We start from the raw sequence: 19,527 nt of genomic DNA on the forward strand, positions 1-19,527 counted from the left end.
CATCATCTCTTTCTTTCTAAGTCATACTTACATCTGTGATGACTTCCCCACATCTGAAGGACATTTTTTTCTATATGGTGGGGCTAGAAAACGCAGATATTATCTCTGTGACCAAATACAAACTGGGTAATTTAAAAAATATATTTTTTAAAGCATGCTTAGGGGTTGGGAGATAGTTTACCTGGCGGAGCACAGGCAGAAGGATCTCAGTCAAAGCCCAGCACTGCAGGAGGGAGCACGAACACAGCAGGGCAAGTTCCAGGGTTACGAAGTCGTGCTTTGGTGTATGGCCTACTCTCTCAGACTGGCTATGCCACCCCCACCCACTGAAATAAAAAGCATGAAACTACAGGGGTGGAGACTGTGTACTTGTGCATGTGTGAGACCCTAGGAACCTCAAAAACCAAGGTGCTTAAAGTAGCGTAAGCACTTAGACAGTCGCCTGCATCCAGTGGTGAAATAGACAAGAGAAACAAAACATCACCGCTGTGTGAATTTTGGTCGAGCACTGTAACTGACTGTCAAGGTGGCCTGAGCAAAGGCCCTGACGCCGTCCTCCAGGAGTTCACCTTCAGCAGGCCGGGCAAGAGGCGGGTGAACCACGGGGGGGGAGACACTACACCGATCCTGTTCACCCCGCTCTGACGCCTGTGGCCGGCAGACCCCAGCACGTGAGCAGCCAGACATGCAGCCACTCAGAGCTCTTGGTGTCCACTGGAAGAACTGGCCATTTCTCCCCACTCCCAGCCACCAAAGCTGCTACTCAAGCCACCTTGCTCCGAAGGACACACTTCTGCCAATCTCACCATTTTATCATAAATGTGAAGAATGTATGGGATGGTATTGTGCACCCTTATAAATGGGGGGGGGGGTTGGTCACATTACCAGCTGCTTTGTTCTCTTATGCAGTAGGGGTTGGGGAGGTGAGAGAAATTACACCCATGTGACAACTGGCTTGGAAGGCATTATTTTCCTAATGGGGAGAAAGAGAGGGAGGGAAGGGAGAGAGAAGGGTAGGGAAGGGAGAGAAGAGGGGAGGGGAAAGACAGAGAGGGGGGAGGAAGGAAGGGAGAGAGATGGGCGGGGGGAGAGATAAGGGAGAGAATGGCAAAGGGGAGAGGGAGGGAAAGAATGGGAGAGAGATGGGGAGAGATATAGGGGGAGGAGGGAGAGAGAGAAGAAGGGGGGAAAGAGAAGGGAGAGAATGGAAAAGGGGAAAGACAGAGGAATGAGGAGAGGGAGGGAGAGAAAGAGAGATTGGGAGAAAGATCAGGAGAGAGAGAGAGAGAGAGAGAGGGGATGAAAGGTAGGGATGCTCAAGAGTTTGAGGGAGTGCTTAATGATGGTGATGGTGTTGTACTTGTTTGGCTAAAGGCCCTGTCACCAGGGTGAGGGTCTTCGCAGAAAGCACCTTGCACAACAGAAGAGGCCATTCTTGCTCAGTTGCAAACCTCCAGTTCCAACTGCATTTTTCTCCCATGGGAGACTGACCCAGAACACTGGAGAAAGAAAGATCCTCAAGGCTCAGGCTGTGCTTTGACGTCAAAGGTTACCAGTGGTCAGAAGTAAGGTTCCAGTGACCACACACCATTTCCAAAAGGCCAGAGTCACAACAGCTTGTGGGCCACGGACGCATTTACACTGTACTTGAACAAGACTGATCACAAAAGACTAGATTCATTCTCTGGAAAACCAGTTAGATAGAAACAAGATGTACTTTCCCGCAGGTAGCTCCTCTCTCTCTCTCTCTCTCTCTCTCTCTCTCTCTCTCTCTCCCTCTCTCCCTCTCTCCCAATAGTATACTACTTTTACAAATATATAATTAATTTTGGGCAGGATGCTTCATTCTGTTTAGGAGATTATTAAATGTAGGGCAAGGAAAGAAAAATCTAATTTCAAAAGTGCTTAAACAACTATTTAAAAAAAAATCTCACTGGTTTTGTACCTGTGTTTAGTTGGGAACTGAAAAACATCACAGGAACCTAGGAGGGAAAGGAAATGTGCCCACATTTCTCCATACCAAACAATGTCATTTCACAGACAAGCCCAGGGTTATTGTCACCACTGCTCGCAAACTTCTAGCTTTCAAATGAAGCACATCTCAGACAAAGAAGGAAATATACCAGGGGAGAGAGAGAGAGAGAGAGAGAGAGAGAGAGAGCCAGCCAGCCAGAAAGGGAGGAAGAAAGAAAGAAAGAAAAAGAAAGAAAGAAAGAAAGGGAAAGCAAGGAAGGAAGGAAGGAAGGAAGGAAGGAAGGAAGGAAGGAAGGAAGGAAGCGAGAGAGAGAGAGAGAAAGGAAGGAAGAGAAATAGCAGCATTCTGGAAACAAAGGAGAGAATTCTCAAGGAAGAATCATTTACACACTTTCCTCACCTTGGATTTCATACGAAGACCCACTCTTTGCTGTTCACAGCAAGGCCCACGTGATGGCAGGGAAGAGAAAGAGGCGAACTGTAACAGAGGAAGAAGAAGAACAAAAAGAGGCAAGAAAAGAAAAAGAAAAATGAAGGCGCTGCGTCAAGCAGCCTAAGTCAAGTTTGGGAGGCCTAAAAACACGAGGTATGTCTCTAGTCCCTGCTACAGCCCCAGGATGACAGAAGCCTGTAGGGCAGAGCAAAGGGCTCCTGTGAGAGTCGCTCTTCAAACACCACTCCAGCCGACAGAAGACTCCACCCCACAGCCACACTGCTCACCCTCTTCCCTGTCTTCTGTGGCATCTGGCTCCCGCATTCATGTTTTTCATGACAGCCTTGCAGAGCTCTGGGAGGAGCTTGTATTCAGAGTCAGGTCACCACCATGGGGCCCACTTTGCAGTCAGCGCCAGAGACAGCACCAGCGAGAAGGCGCAGAAACCATGGACACAGGTAGAGACTGATTTTCAAATGATGAGTTCAGTCTGCACAGAACTATGAAAGGAAACATACTCTCCACAGGCTGTAGCACCTCTGAACCACAAAGTTACAAACTTTCTAAGCTAATATTCCAACTAACCCCATTTCCCCTACTTTTACTTTTTTTATCTTTACTTTTATTGGCTAGAGACAGCCAGAAATCTAGAGGGGAGGGAGAGATAGAGAGGGAGAGAGACAGAGAGACACCTGCAGCCCTGCTTCACCTCTCGCAAAGCCTTCCCCCTGCAGGTGGGGACTGGGAGCTCGAACCCTGGGTCATGTGCGCTCAACCAAGTGTGCTACCGCCCGGCCCCCACTGCCGGGCTAGCATAGCCAGAGAGAGACCCGGCACTCGTGGCGGTGTGGTAATACGATTCTTTATTCAGGTGGGAGCCCCAGAGTCCGGTGTGAGCACAGTGGGCTCAGCCACGTGGCGCCAAACTGCTATGGCCACCTCCCAGCTCTGCACAGCAGCCCTTCTCCAGGTCAGGACGCCGGGGACAAAACAGCATGAATCCAGGAACAGAAGTGGGCTGTATAGTGTAAAACTGGAAATGGCAAGTCAGGAACGGAGATGGCTGGGAAAGGGAGTGGGGAAAAGAAAGAGGGGGAAGGTAGAAAGCTTCTGTAGCAACAGTTACTAGGGTTTTAACTGGCAAGATTAATGTACCCTGCAGGCGGGGTGGGTCTAGAGGTAGAGAGAAGATAGAGCAAAGGAATGGGTGGGGAATCTTTCAGGCAAAACAATGATTAGGAAAATAGGGCATGGTGTCAGCCATGGAGGGTGGAGCAGGAGGGCCCAACACTCCACTCTGACTTCTCTATCGTAGCACTGCATGCTAAACAAAGTGCTACAGTCTAGATAGCACATTCTAGGAATGCATGGCTTACTAGTTAATAAGAAACAAAGATCCTGATAACAGTAGGGTATCCAGCAGGGAGAGGACCACATCACTTCACTCACAGGTGGAAGTTAGAAACAGTGAGGCCATGCTGGTTGATAAGGGGATGACCTGTGCTCTGCGGCAGAAGTAGAGCTAAAGGTTCTAAAAGGAGAAAGTGGCGGGGTGGTGTGGGGAGGACACGGGGACCCAGCGCACTATGATGGAAGAGGACACAGCGCTGGTAGAAGCAGCAGGCAGACACCTATGACAGGAAGATAAAAACTACTCCTGACCAAAGCTGCCTTGTAAATCTTTATCCCCGCCCCCCACCCCATAAAGCAATGTGAAAAAAACCACATGGGTCAAATATGAAACCAAGACTCATCATCTTTTAAAAGTGTAACACTATGGGGGGGGGGGGCAGGCAATAGCGCAGTGGGTTAAGCGCACACAGCACCAGTGTTAGGATCAAGGTTCGAGCCCCTGGCTTCCCACCTACAGGGGGAGGTCGCTTCACAGGCGGTGAAGCAGATCTGTAGGTGTCTGTCTTTCTCTCCCCCTTCTCTGTCTTCCCCTCCTCTCTCTCTCTCCTCTGTCCTACCCAACAGCAACAACAGCAATAACAATAATAACCACAACAAGCGCAACAAAAATGAGAAAATAATGGCCTCCAGGAACAGTGAGTGCAGACATTGAACCCCAGCAATAACCGGGAGGCAAAAGGAAAAAAAAAAAGTCACACTATGAAAAGGGTCAATAAAGTCTCCTCTAGCTGACTGTGCTATTGTGTCCATAGGATTTAAGAAATGTTTGAAGAAAATAATTAGACCTAGTGCATCTCTTAAGACTCGGGTTCCCTGAATTGAAACGGTTTTCCTCAGAAACTGGCTTCTAGCAATGCCTTGAAAGGACGCTTGTCACCGAGACACACGCGAGAAGAATAAGGTCAGCAGTGATGTGCGCTGTGATCTGTGTTGCTTCACCACTTCTGGAAGACCGCACTGTGTCACAGTTCAACAACTGCATCGGAGAATCAACCCAGCCCAGGACCCTAAAGGCTCCCCGCGTCATAAGACACTTTTTCATGCAGGGTTCTGAGCATGAAAAAGATCCACCAGCAAATAACAGAGGTCTGTATTTTTTAATCGCCACCAGGGTGACGGCTGGGGCTGGCACCATGAATCCTCTGCTCTCTGCAACTTTTCTTTTTTTTCTATTGATTTTATTTGATGGGATAGAGATTTTTTAACGTGTGTAAGATAAGAAAGCAGCTCGCTTCATCTGAATTTAACTATGCCTGTTTTCTTAGTCCGACGTGTCCGATCTTTCTTTTAATTCCATCTTTTTCTGATGCACTGTTTTATAGAAACTGCTTTTATTTTTATTTGGGTAAATAATCATCTCAACATGTTCACTGACTTATAAGCAGTCAAAACAATACAGGCTTTTGATATTTTGAAAAAACTCCACACACGTGGTGCGAAGCACATGGACAGGTGTAAGGATCCCGGCTCCCCACCTGCAGGGGAGTCGCTTCACAGGCGGTGAAGCAGGTCTGCAGGTGTCTGTCTTTCTCTCCTCCTCTCTGTCTTCCCCTCCTCTCTCCGTTTCTCTCTGTCCTATCCAACAACAATGACATCACTAGTAACTATAGCAGTAAAACAACAAGGGTGACAAAGGAAATAAATAAATACCAAAAAAAAGAATATATCAAAGAAAAATAGGAGACAGGAAGCAGAACTTGACCTGGGTTTGGTACGCCATGCCAAAGTAAAGGGCTCGGAGCAGGGGTAGGGGTGGGGCTTTCAGGTCCTGCTGCATGATGGTGGCGGAGGGCCTAGGCTGGGGGTGAGCGATTTGCAGAAAATTAAGAGACTTTATACATGTATCAACAACTGTATTTACTATAAACTAGTAGTCCCCCATACAAATGAAAAAATAATTCAGATATAAAGTTTCTAGTTAATAAACCATTACTATATTCTAAATTAGATCCTAATAATTTAGATTGTTTTATTACACAAATTATCTCTCATTTAAACCTCAATCCCTCTATCTGTAGACAGTAAATTAAATATATGTACTATATTCACAAAGCAAAAATGGTGTTACCAGGAACAATGATAATAGCAAAAAAAAAAAAAAAACATTGATGACTCAAAATGCAAAAATAAAAAAAAAATGCAGGTATGCATTTTAAAATATCACTTTATCTGGATGGAGCCCAAAGGAATCCTGTGAAGTGAGATCAGCCAGAAAGAGAAGGGTGGATATGGGATGGTGTCACGCAGAGACAGAAGTTGAGAGAAAGAACAGCAGAGAAAACACAAAGCAGACCATGGACTGGGTTTGGTGTACTGCACCAAAGTGGAGGACTTGGGGGTGGGGTGGGTGTCTGGTCCTGAGTTTATGTAAATAGTCCCAGACTGTCTACTAACATTACAGGAACTCTATACGGCATTTGGAGCTGTATTAGATACAGTGCTGACATACAGTATCTAATACAGTGTATTAGAGACAGTGGCAGTAAGTGCTATCAGCATCGTCATTAAGAGAAACTCTTTCTATGTACAACACATGATATATTCAAACGTATTCATAAAACAGTCTGTATTCAGGGCTACTCGTGTCGTTGTCCTAATACCTCCTCCAGCCAGGAACACATGCGAGCACATACCCTTTCAGGACACAGCGGGATAACCCACCGTGGGTTCATGGGCAAGCTTCCTCCTGGGCCGCAAGGATGAAGGCTAAAAGGGCACCTTGTCTTCTACAGAGTGACATGAAAAGTGCTAGGAGTCGACAGTGAGCTTACGTTAAAGGCGCTCGTTTATTTTCATAGAAAAGTTAAAGTGAGAGTGACACACGAGGAGGTGAAAGCAGACACTGGCTGCGAACGTTCCACTTGTTGGTGGGACACGTACGTGCAATGGAGACGTCCATCTGAAGAGATCGGCGCAGGAGTCCTCAGGGCAAAAGGCAAAGGTCATTATTTTTATTTTTCCATCAGTCTAAACTTTCACAAGATCAGACTGTGTGAAGACTATGAGTGAGTCCAGGAGGTGGCGCATGTGGTGCACAAGGAGCCGAGTTCAAGCCCCCGTCCCTACCTACAGAGGGAGAAGCTTCACGAGTGGGGGAGCAGGGCTGCAGGTGTCTTTGTCTACCCGCCCCCCATATCTCCCGCTCTCAATTTCTCTGTCTTTATTCAATAATAAGTACATAAATAAATAAATAAATATTTTAAAAAATGAGAATGGTTTTAAAAGATAAATAGTACAACCTATCATTTACTAAAGATTGGACGACCTTTTCTTCATAGAACTAGGCAACTTACAACTTTAAATGAATGATCATTTAAATATGATCATTTTCACACAGTTCATCTGCTTCTGTCTTAACTAGATCTTTAAAGATCCCCTTGTTTACCTGCCAATGTACAGAACAGCGACGTAAGACACTACATGTAATTTTAACATGATATTCAAACGAGAAAATGGTGAAACACGCAGCTCACGTAGATTAAAAGACTAAACGAGAAGACAGCTTCTATATTTCAGGGTCACTGTAGGTAGATGTGTGTAAACTAAGTTGGCAAGAACACTGAACTCTGGCATTAATCAATGCAGGAATAAAAGAATTGTCTATTGATTTAGAATAAAGAGAGAGAAGCAGAGAACATTTCATGATGCCTATGAAAGAGAAGAACTGTAGGTGATTTTAATTTTGATCCAGCCATTTTTCAAACCAAATACTGACCTAGTTTTATATTATCTTAAATCGTGAAATAAAGACGTATGATTCAATTTCATTGGTAACACAGACAAAATTTCATCCCAACAACCCGATAACCCGATTCTGATGTTCAGTAAAGTTAACAATTGAACACCTGCCTCTTATATGCAAAATGCCACACAGATTGGCTCCACTTAGAAGTAAAGGCTCTCATCCTGAGTCTATAAGAGTCCTTCCATGTGGACGCTTAGTTGAGGTGTCAGATATAATTTAATCACAGTATCTAAAAAAAAAAAAGGATCTCAGAGTCAGTTCCAGGTTGGGGAAGGTACCAGATCTCTTTCAGGGTCTGGCTGCTTAAAAAGGCCTAAGACCCGTTCAAGCACACATAATTCAGGAGGCCTGCCTGCCAGCAATAAAGTCCGAAATTGGATACTTGGTGAGATTAATTACCTAGATAGGGCTTGATAATGCAAGTCAAATGGGAATGTAATTAAAGTGCACCTTGCATGAAAATTATTCATTGCTGATGGATCAGGTGACACATAAATCAAAAGGCATTTAAAAAAAAAATCCACAGGTTAACTTGAAGCAGGTCTTTCCTCTTTATCAAACCCTGTAATTGCAGGTGTGGAATTCACTATTGCTGTCCTATTCACATCATGATACCATAAGACCAAAAAAAAGGTAGTGTAACATGACCTATTTGAAACAGAAGCCAATAGCAAAGCCATTAGGATCACAGTTACAAAACAAAAGGTCAGCTAGACTGGAACCAGTTGGCTGATGGCCTTCGGATGAGAGTACCACTCTGAGTGTGTGCTGTAGCAAGGACTGTGATCAGGAGAGAGCCAGTGATGGATTAATCAGCTGACTAGTCCCCAGGGTATAATTCTTACAGATGAAAGACATGCTGGGGTAATCAAACAGAGTTATAAATTAGGTAAATCGAATGACATAAGAAATATTTTACATCGCCGCCGTTATTAAATGAAGTCTTTCTGGTTGTACTCTTAATTCTTTACTGTCAATACATGTATTTACAGTGTAAGAAGAATAAAAGCTAGTGGTTTACAATGGCGCGATCATTTCAGTTACCCAGAGGGATACTAAACCTCATTTTTATGTTACGTTCTCTTAGGTAAGTTTATTATACAGCTAAAAGCAGAGAGAGGTAACAAAATGTCAATTAAATGGTAATTATTGGAAGATACAGCTTTACACCTTAATAATGTGCTTGCTCTAAGAAACAAAAAACATCCTGCTTTTACTACATTGTAGAAAAAAGAATACCCGTGAGCTGCTCTCTTTTCAGGCACAAACCTGATGCTGACTGGGAAAGGCATGTCACCTAGCATGTGGAGTTCAGAGAAAGGACAAGTATGGGGCACCAGGGTAGACAGCATAATGGTTATGCAAAGAGACTTTCAGGCCCGAGGCTCTGAAGTCCCAGGTTCAATCCCCTGCACCACCTTAAAGCTAGAGCTAAGCAGTGCTCTGGGAAAATAAATAAATAAATAGGACAAATATGATCAGGAAAAAAAAATCCCAAGGGAGTTGAAACCTCTTTTGTTCTACAGAAATTTTCATATAATTTTTAATGTTTCTTTTCTATTCTAAACCTTCAACTGATTGTATGACTTCAAAAACATTTTCCACTATTTAAATTTTAAATGTGGTAAATCTTCATTGATTTGTGTACGCATTTCTTTATATCTTTATTCTGAGAGGGTCAGAGCACTGCTCAACTTTGGCATAAGATAGTGCGGGGGATGGAGCCTACCTTTTCTGGGATCTGAGGCTTGGAATTTGGTGCTCGAACAGACTGCTCTACCTCCTGATTTTGAGAAAAGACAAGTTCAAATTCAAATTTCCTTCAGATATTTATACATTCACATATCACACACAAATCCTCAACTTTAAATCAAAATGACATAAAACCTATTTTGCACAATTACAGTCTGTAATGAAAGTCCTCAACTGATAGTATTATGGTAATATTTCTAAAACTGATTTAACAAGTTATATAGAGCACTTTTCCCCCCACATGGTGAAAACTCAGAAATACGGAACACCAATACTAAATAAGATTTTAGACATGCAAATGAGATGCAAAGTGTCTGCATACGTAGTATTACAGGTAAATGGACAAAAATGTGTGCCCAAGAATCATCTGCTCACCATTTTCTCTCTCTAAAGGTTACTGATGAAAACTGCACACAGGCATGGCAGACAGGCAAGGCTCCTGTATCAGGGGACACTTTATGGTCCCCGTGAGTTCCAGTCAGGAACTTAATCCCAAGCAAACTATCAAGTAAACTGCCTCTGATGTGTCAGATTAGCTGATGCTTGTCCAGAAAAATAGTCTGAAAAAAGAGCCACCAGGACACTATAATTAAGATTCATTCATCCATCTCATCCCTGAATTGAATAAAATAATGAAACATCAAAGCAGTCAGAAAGAATCAGGTCTGTATCTTTTCCAACCCAACACCAGTATGTAGGTGCATCACTGCGGTGATTTAGCAATCAAATCGATGTCACGGTGGACAGAGGTGACATGATGTTCTTCTGTGCTTTGTAAATACCATTTTTAAAGCTAAGAGAAATGTGGCACAAAAAAAAAAAAAGGTAACGGATTAGTTATGATCATGAAAATAGCATGAACAAATTTCCCAAGCATTTAGGTCGATTCTTATATTTTTTAAAAGTGAGCATGTGGTAGGGACTGAAATGTAAACCTTTGGGGAAGCCGAAGAGATAGCATAGGGATTATGCAAAAAGAAGCCCACCCCTGCAGGCTAGCCCTAGGCTCCATCCCTGGCACTGCCTGAAACCAGGGCCAAGCAGTGAGTGCTTCAGCACAAACAATAATGCATAAAATAATGTTTCTGGTAGAAAGAAAAAGATGGGCATGGCATATGGTGTGGTAGAAAGCTGACCTGCTAAAGCACATCTCTCACATCCACAAGGACCTCTGAGTAGGCTTTGAGCCTCTAGCATCATACGGGAACACCATGGCCAGTGGACTGTTCAAGCACGGTGGAGCTGCGCATGTTACTTCTCTCTCTCCCTCTCCCTCTCCCTCTCCCTCTGCCTCTGCCTCTCTCTCAACCACGCGCATGTTCTCTCTTTCTTTCCGTCTCTCTCCTCCCACTGTTCTATCTCTCTCTCTCTCTCCACGTGCACCAGAGCTCTGTGAACTGCTTTTCACAGACGTGCTTCCGGAGTCCTCATGTCCTCAGCGTGGCAAATAACTACGGGTGTGTCTAAACAGGTCAGCATAGGCTCTGCCAGAGAGCAGACAACATTCACTGTGCCTTGCTCACGTTTTATTGGCTATAGACAGAGGGACAGAGAGGCAAGGGGAGGTAGAGATAGAGATAGAGATAGATATAGAGATAGACGTATACCTGGAACACTGCTTCAGTGCTTTAATTTTCTATCACTTTCCCTCTCTATTTCTGAGACTGAAAGGATACAAAACTACGTGTAGTCAAAAAAAATTGAAAGTACAGCAGAACTTTACGTCACTATATGTACTATATTTATATTAACAGACTTAGTTTATGAGATGTCTCTAACCACATATTGGATTTTATAGAAGTGGTTTTATGTAGAATATATTTGAGGATACACTGTTATAAGGGCACACCTTATCTTTGTAAAAGTAGCATATTTTCTTTCATGCCCTCTACTTCTGAGATTATCAGGTTTCCTACAATCCAATTTATGTGAGGCTAAGTCTGGGTTCTCAGTGATGTCAGAGATGGGCAAAAATAGGAAGAGATGTCCAAACAAGGAGAAGCAAGGTCATGATAATATATGAGGCAGGAACAAAAGCAGTAATGTTTTTTTTTTCAAACAAAACTCAGACTCATTCTCTGTCTTCGAGTCTTTACCAGTCTGATAAATGCCGTATGAAATCAGCATAAAAGTAATTGATTACAATTCAATTAGGCCAGCAGTGAACACTACAGCACAGATGCTGCAGGGCCAGGATCTGTTTTCAACCATGACAAATAGGACCATGACATTTTCTACCCTAAGTTGTCAATCTAAATTATTTCTCATAGCTCAGAATGGTCAACCTCCACTTTACTGATTTTCTGTGGCATCTGATCCTGGAATCAACTAGTTGGGGAAGCCCCTCCATTTGGTTACTGTGACACCCTTCCTCTCCTGCTGGCCAAGGCCCAGTGCTCTGGTCTTTGACATGAGTTCTCCATGACCTGACAGTTTGTCAACTCCTAATTGTTGATGCTCTCAAAGCTTCTCTGTCAAAGTTTTAAATCATGAATTCTTTTAAAAAAAATTTGTTATTTGTTGTTAAAATTCGGAGGCTCTTGCTGGCCGGGCTAGCTTCACAGGGCGGGTAACAGAGATGACCAGAGACATACAGCTGGGCAGGGAAGCTGTATTTCTTTATTCAGGAACAACGATTCATAAACTAAACCGAACTAATCACCAAACAGAACTCTGCTGCCTCTTTCCCCCCGCGACGGCACCAAGCACTCTCTCTAACTCTGTAACTCTGGAACCCTCTCGGGGTTCCTTGGGGCGGGGCCAAGCGGGCCCGCGAAATTAGCAGGACTGATCCAATTTTCTTGGCGGGGGAGATCTAGAACAACCCAATGTAAAGCATACAACAGTTATTTTGATGTATTTATTCGACAGTCGGCCATAAATCCAGAGGGAAGAGGATGATAGAGAGAGAGAGGGAGACAGAGCGACCCCTGCAGCCCTACTCCACCACTCACAAAGCTTCCCCCTGCAGGTGGGGACCAGGGGCTCGAACCCAGGTCCTTGAGCATTGCAACATGTGTGCTCAACCAGGTGTGCCACCACCCTGTCCAGGGCTATTAAACATATATACCTTTTCTCAAAAAAGGAAATTCTAACCTACCATCTAAAAGTTTATGATTCCCAGATCGACAGCATTCAAACTCCTCCACCATCCTAAGGCTTCTCTTCATAGCGCACACGCGTCTATAAAATGCAGCACATTTGGGTTTGGGTTGGCAGAGCAGCTCCCACGGAGACTGTGTCTGTTGTCTGCCGTGAGGGTGACCCAGATGCAAGCCTGGTCCACAGGACACTGCAGGAAACTTCAGCTCTCAGGTGTCTTTCCCCACTATCTGTATCTGTCACCCTCATCCTGTCTGGGAAAGTTGGCCTAAAACAGTGAAGCCCAAATGCAGACTGTGAATAAGCCAGTAGCTAAGTAAAATGTATGGAGTTCAGAACACCCTCACTGTGTATATATGTGTGCCCACAAATACAACAGGGAACATGGGATGCAGCCTTACACTGAGGGCGTAAAAGATGTTGTGCTACAAGTATTAACAGAACATGAAGAAGCAGCACAGCCCTGACAGACTTAGGGTCTCTGCATGAGTCAGAAAACGTAATTGCTTTAAATCTCTTTTCAGCCACCAGGTTCCAGATGCTAGCACGATGGCAACCAGACTTCCCTGGACAGACAACCCCACCAATGTGTCCTGGAGCTCCACTTCGCCAAAGATCTGCCCCACTAGGGAAAGAGAGAGACAGGCTGGGAGTATGGATCCACCTGTTAACACCCATATTCAGCAGAGAAGAAGCAATTACAGAAGCCAGACCTTCCGCCTTCTGCATCCCACAGTGACCCTGGGTCCATGCTCCCAGAGGGATAGAGAATAGGAAAGCTATCAGGGGAGGGGATGGGATACGGAGTTCTGGTGGTGGAATTGTGTGGAGTTGTACCCCTTTTATCCTATGATTGTGCTAATGTCTCCTTTTAAAAATAATTTTAAAAAAAGAATATATAATTGCCATTCTGAATGCTTCCCACTGACAGTGCTCATCTTTCCACATGCTGAGGCTGAAGACCAAATTCTATTAAGAGCCGACACACCACTTGATGGTGTCAACATGCCACGGGCAATTAAGGACCATGTGCATCAGAGCTCTGTGAGCTGCTTTTCACAGATGGGCTTCCAGAGTCCGCGTGTCCTCAGCGTGGCAAATAACTACAGGTCTGTCTGTACAGGTCTGCATACACTCTGCCAGAGAGCAGACACCATTCACTGTGCCTTGCTCATGTTTCATTTGTCCATATTTACTGGCTATTGATAGAGGGGCATTGAGAGGCCAGGGGAGATAGAGATTGAAAGAGGCTGAGACCTGGGACACTGCATCAGTGCTTATAAAACGTTCTCCCAGCTGATGGGGCCCTCCGTGTGGAACCCAGGTCCTGCCCTGCTCAGCAAGGTACACTACTGCCTATGTCTCCACAGCGTCGTCTTCTTGATGAGTTTTCTTGGGCGACAGTAATTATCTCCTCCTTTGTGTCAGACCTCTGTAAATGGACTGTTCCCTTGTTGTTGTTGTTGTTGTTTTTTCCTTACCTCTTCATTGACCCTTGTTTCTTGTTTACAACAATCTAAAGAAAATCAAAGCTATAAAACAGCTTGAATTAAAACCAGCAGAAATCAGGCTTTTGCAGCAGCAATCGACTGATGTGAAAAGCAAGATCTAGATTGCGTCCTCTCCTTCCCTTTATTACTCAGACCAGTTGGTTCCAACTGCTAACGACCCCTGGATCAATGGCTTTCCCTTGTAGCTCTAATTGACTGCATTGCTTGATTAGTACAGATGCTGTTGCTGGATGGTTCCGCATCATTCCACCAGATTGCTTGTCTGAATCAAATCGGCTTCAATTCATCACCAGCGAAGCAAGGAATTGAATGATCAACGCTTACTCTCTCTTAACACCTCTACTAAAGACACAACAGTGAGGAGTGCTTGCCATTGAAGACTGTCCTGCTCTCTTCACAGCCACATCCACCAGCTCACTCAAGACCGGAAAGGACACAGGGCAGTAGGTGGGGACTGCAACCAGGGCGACCTAAGAGCATGCTTCCTTTTCACCGTCATCTTCATCTTCATGGAGGTTATCATCCTATCCTTCTAGGATGGAAAGAACTAAATGGTGGTGTGGAGCAACGTAAAACACCCAGAGAAACTATCCAGGGGTATCGATGCTAACGCCTAATGCGGTCACCAAGCAGCACAGGAGTCTCTGGCTGAAGGAAATGTCGCAGAAATTTAGTCAGCAAACTGTGAGCCTGCGTGGTGACAGCGGCCAGAGAGAGCCGACCCTTTCCCCTGTAGTCTTAGGGTCTGGCCACCCCTTACTGAGCTCTAACAAAATCAAATTCAATCCCAAAGCAAAAGGAAGTGCATCACATAAACATTAGTAGTCCTGTGGGTCCGGATTTTGTGTTTATATTTATTTTTTAATATCCTTTTAAAATCAGCTTTATTTATTGGATTGGGGCAGCTGGAAATGGAGAAGGGCGAGAGAAGGAGAGAGACAGAGAGACACCTGCATCTCAGAGCGAGCTTCCCCCCTGCAGGTGGGGACTGGGGGCTGGAACCCAGGTCCTTGTGCACTGTAACATGTGCACTCAACCAGGTGCGCCACCACCCAGCCCAACTTTTTTTTTTTTTTTTTTTTATATATAGTCACCTAGACATCACCACCCTGAGCTGATTTTTCTTTTCAGGTAAACAGAGACAGGGACAGGGCTAGGGTCAGGGACAGGGCCGGGACAAGGCAAAGACAGGGCAGCTTCCCATAAAGTAATGGAGGCCAGGGGGTCGGGCAGTGGTGCAGCAGGTTAAGCGCATGTGGCACAAAGCGCAGGGACCGGGATAAGGATCCCAGTTCGAGCCCCCGGCTCCCCACCTGCAGGGGTGTCGCTTCACAGGAGGTGAAGCAGGTCTGCAGGTGTCTGTCTTTCTCTCCCCCTCTCTGTCTTCCCTTCCTCTCTCCATTTCTCTCTGTCCTATCCAACAATGAATAGCGTCAACAAGGGCAATAATAATAACCACAACGAGGCTACAACAACAAGGGCAACAAAAGAGGGAAAAAATGCCCTCCAGGAGCAGTGGATTCATGGTGCAGGCACTGAGCCCAGCAATAACCCTGGAGGCAAAAAAAAAAAAAAAGTGATGGAGGCCAGCTTGAGCCTGGGCTCCACAAGTCACAGGTCAGGCACACTAACCAGGGGTTATTTTGCTGGTTCTCATTCACATTACATTCTCTGAAATAAAACTTTTGTTTTTGGAGTGTGTGTGTGTGTGGGGGGGTAGACAGCACAGTGGTTATGCAAACAGACTCTCATGCCTGAGGCTCCAAAGGTCCCAGGTTCAATCCCCTGCACCACAGTAAATAAGCCAGAGCTGAGCAGTGCTCTGGTAATTTAAAAAAAAAAAAAAAAAAGCTTTTGACATCTTGGCTCTTACATGATTTTTTTTCTTCTAAAACTGTATCCATTTTCACGAAGTTTCTCTTAACACAGAAAACAGTTACAATAATTGATCTATAAGATCTAAACTTTATATTATGGAATAAGAGCCCAAAATATCAGGTAACTAGTTTCAGTAAACAAAGATTAAGCCACAATCAATATGATTCAATTTATACTGAACAGGGGAGTCAGGCAGTAGGGTGTCGGGTTAAGTGCACGTGGTGCGAAGCGCAAGGACCGGCAGAAGGATCCCGGTTCGAGCCCCCGGCTCCCCACCTGCAGGGGAGTCGCTTCACAGGAGGTGAAGCAGGTCTGCAGGTGTCTGTCTTTGTCCTCTCTGTTTTCTCCTCCTCTCTCCATTTCTGTCTGTCCTATCCAACAATGATGATAGTAATAACAACAACAATAAGCACACCGACAGTAAAAACAAGGACAACAAAAGGGAAAATAAATAAAAAATTATATTGAACATATTTTACAAATCTATGATCTTTTATTATTAGCAAAATAGTACTGCTATATTTTGGTATTTGCTTCTTAATAACTATGAAGTACACCTCCAGGGTATAAAAACCAATGGATTTAGTATGTACTGGCTTAGGGCTATATCCTGGAAAAAACATGCATTCATTCACATCAATTGTTGCTCCTTCTTCTTTCTTCTCCTTCTCCTCCTCCTCCTCCTCCTTCTCTTCCCTCTCCCTCCTCCTCTCCATCTCCTTCTTTCTTTTTCTTCCTTCATTTTCCACCAAAAGTAAAGAACTGGTGGTCTGGTTAAACTCCTTCCAGTTAAACCTAGTTTCTTAGTCTCAGGTGAACAGATTTAAAAGCAAAGTGACAAGCTCTTTAAAAAATAATTTTACAGGAGGGCTGGAGAGACAGCATAGTGCTTCTGCAAAAAGACTTTCATGCCTAAGGCTCTGAGGTTCCAGGTTCAGTCCCCAGCCCCACAGTTAGCCAGAGCTGAGCAGTGCTCTGGTCTTTCTCTGTCTCTCTCTCCTCGTTAACAATAAAATAAAGTAAATAATATTAATTTTACAGGATGCATTTTGATTCACAGCAATATCCACTTGACAAAAAAATCAGTAACAAAGTAAAGAATATCCTAAAAAGGCAATGCCTACAGTGAAGCTACTTTTCCTCGTCCCATCATCATAGACAATCCCAGAATAATAACCCTTTTCAGCAGTCCTGTGTTTTCTGAGGAACTCATTCAAAGGAAGTCTAAATTCTGCAAGTTTCAATACAACTCTCCAAAGTATAAAACTGTTAAAGACTCTCTGATATGAAGATCTCGAAGCAGCCTTCACTTCTCAACCAGGCAGAGATCGCTGGCTGAACACGCCCGGCGTGTGACAAGCTGTGTATGCTTCAAGTCAATAGCAACACGCACAGCTCACTCGTGCTGGATACTCACCTTCCCTCTACATGGCATTGTCTAGAATTCATTAGATGATAAGCTGACTCTGCTAACAACAGTTTTCCGTGCCAGAAGATCACTGCTGGCCTACTACACTTGCCTCTACACTGAAGTAAGTAAATTGCGTAACTTTCTATGGAGAGGAAATCATAAATCCTGTAAGATTTCTACAACTCCCGTTTCTTGCTCCATCATTGAAGGGTGGACACCTTTGTTATCCTAATAATGAAAATAAATAATTTTCTTCAAAATCATATGCTTGAAATAAATTCTCTGAGGGATAGGTATCAGGATCTTTATGCCCCAGATACAATAGTAAAACTCCACAAAGCAGTTATTTAAAAAAACAGAAATTTTATCACAGTTCTAGAGGCTGAAAGTACTAAAACAAGTGCTGTCGGGCTTGCTTCGTGGGTGGGAGAGAGAGACGACCAGGGACTCATGGCTGAGCTGGGGAGCAGTATCTCTTCATGGATGAGCGGGGATGCGGTTCAACAATCCAATCTCTTCTAATCACAACACAATTCTGTCCTGCCTCTCTCCTGAGTCGGAAGAGTCAGGAACAAGGAAGTACGTAGAATAGGGGGTGGGGAGAAGGAGAAAGTGTGAGCCAGTGAGGATTAAACCAATGTCCCGGAGGCAGGGCGGTGCTTAGTTAACATTGGTGATGTAAATAGAACGCAGTGCCAAGCAGGGGGGACCAAACCAATGAAACAGAAGGGGTCTTAGAAGCAGACCAACAAAGTCCTGGCGATGTTCAGATGCTGAGGTCTTTCTTCCTGGCTCATGCCCAATAGCTATCCCAGTGGATGCTAATAAGGCCTTTCAGTGTGCATGTGTGGAGGGGGGGGGGTGGAGGGGACAAAGAGAAAGGGGGAAAGGGAGAGAGAGGAGAAAAAAGATAAAGAGGGAGAAGGAGAGAGAGAGAATGACATGACAGAAAGAGAGGGAGAGAATAAGATCATAGAAAAGACATGGAGAGAGACAGAAGAGGAGGAAGAGAGAAAGAGGAGGAAGCAGGGAGTCGGGCTGTAGCGCAGCGGGTTGAGCGCAGGTGGCGCAAAGCTCAGGGACCGGCATAAGGATCCCGGTTCGAGCCCCGGCTCCCCACCTGCAGGGGAGTCGCTTCCCAGGCGGTGAAGCAGGTCTGCAGGTGTCTGTCTTTCTCTCCTCCTCTCTGTCTGACCCTCCTCTCTCCATTTCTCTCTGTCCTATCCAACAACGACAACAATAATAACTACAACAATAAAACAACAAGGGCAACAAAAGGGAATAAATAAAAATAAATATTAAAAAAAAGAGGAGGAAGAAGAGATAAGGAGATGAGGAAGAGGTGATGAGGAGGAGGAGAAGAGGAGATGAGGAGGAGGAGGAGATAAGGAGAATATGATAAGGAGATGAGAGTGAGGAGGACATGAGGAGGAGGAGGCAGCTGCACACATGAGGCAAAGGCTCTGGGGTTTGTTCCTACACAGACACAACCACTGTGGGATCAGGGCTATACCCACGTGATCTCCCTTCCTTTCCGCTCTCTCTCTCTTCAGTTGCAGTTACACTGGGGATTAGGACTTCGACCAGTGGATTTGGGGATGGAGAACACATTATAGGTCAGAGCTGTTTTACAAAAGAGAAATGGCACAAAATAATTCTTACCACCCAGACCCTGAAATATCCACTAAAAGGAACTGAGATAAAATAATTTAAGAAAAGCTTAAGTCCGAATAAAAAGTTCACAGGTTTTGACCTCCGTGCCACTACAATGTCATGATCAGGCAGGAAGGTAGCAATCATGCCATTTCCAGATTTTCAAAATACAAAAACTGGTATAAGTTTGCAAAATGGACTGTCTGTTACATCAACATTTCCGCACTTCTTTAAACATGAGTTCTGAGTCTCTAGCTCAATACTAAATTATAACTGAAAACTAAGTTAAAATATAAATAAATCAATTTTCAAGACAACAGACACTTACAGAGGAAATTATTATCTTGTATATTTACTATATAACTTAGATATAACTACACTGAATCATAATTAAAGAAACTCATTCTGGATGAATATGGGATGATCTCACTCATAGGCAGAAGTTGAAAAACAAGATCAGAAGCGAAAACACACAGCAGACCTTGGACTGGAGTTGGTATATTGCACCAAAGTAAAAGACTCTGGGGTTGGGGGGAGGGTTCAGGTCTTGGAGCATTGATGGCAGAGGAGGACCTAGTCGGGGTTGAATTGTTACGTGGAACTAGGGAATGTTACGCTTGTACGAACTATTGTATTTTACTGTCAACTGTAAACC

At 44.3% G+C, this 19,527-nt stretch overlaps 1 protein-coding gene across 7 annotated transcripts in view; it reads right to left on the reverse strand.

The window, feature by feature from the left end:
* Positions 1-19,527, reverse strand: part of EPHA7 (EPH receptor A7) — a 234,920-nt gene that overhangs the window by 134,747 nt on the left and 80,646 nt on the right. The window contains exon 6 of one of the 7 annotated variants that reach the window (XM_060188668.1): positions 9,178-9,348. The exons of the other annotated variants lie outside the window; for them this stretch is intronic. Coding sequence (XP_060044651.1) covers positions 9,230-9,348 — 119 coding nt within the window. The 3' untranslated portion in view covers positions 9,178-9,229. Of the gene's footprint in view, positions 1-9,177; positions 9,349-19,527 lie in introns of those variants that run through there. 7 annotated transcript variants of the gene reach the window in all.

The sequence above is a fragment of the Erinaceus europaeus genome, chromosome 4 (assembly GCF_950295315.1).
Source record: "Erinaceus europaeus chromosome 4, mEriEur2.1, whole genome shotgun sequence".
Taxonomy (NCBI): domain Eukaryota; kingdom Metazoa; phylum Chordata; class Mammalia; order Eulipotyphla; family Erinaceidae; genus Erinaceus; species Erinaceus europaeus.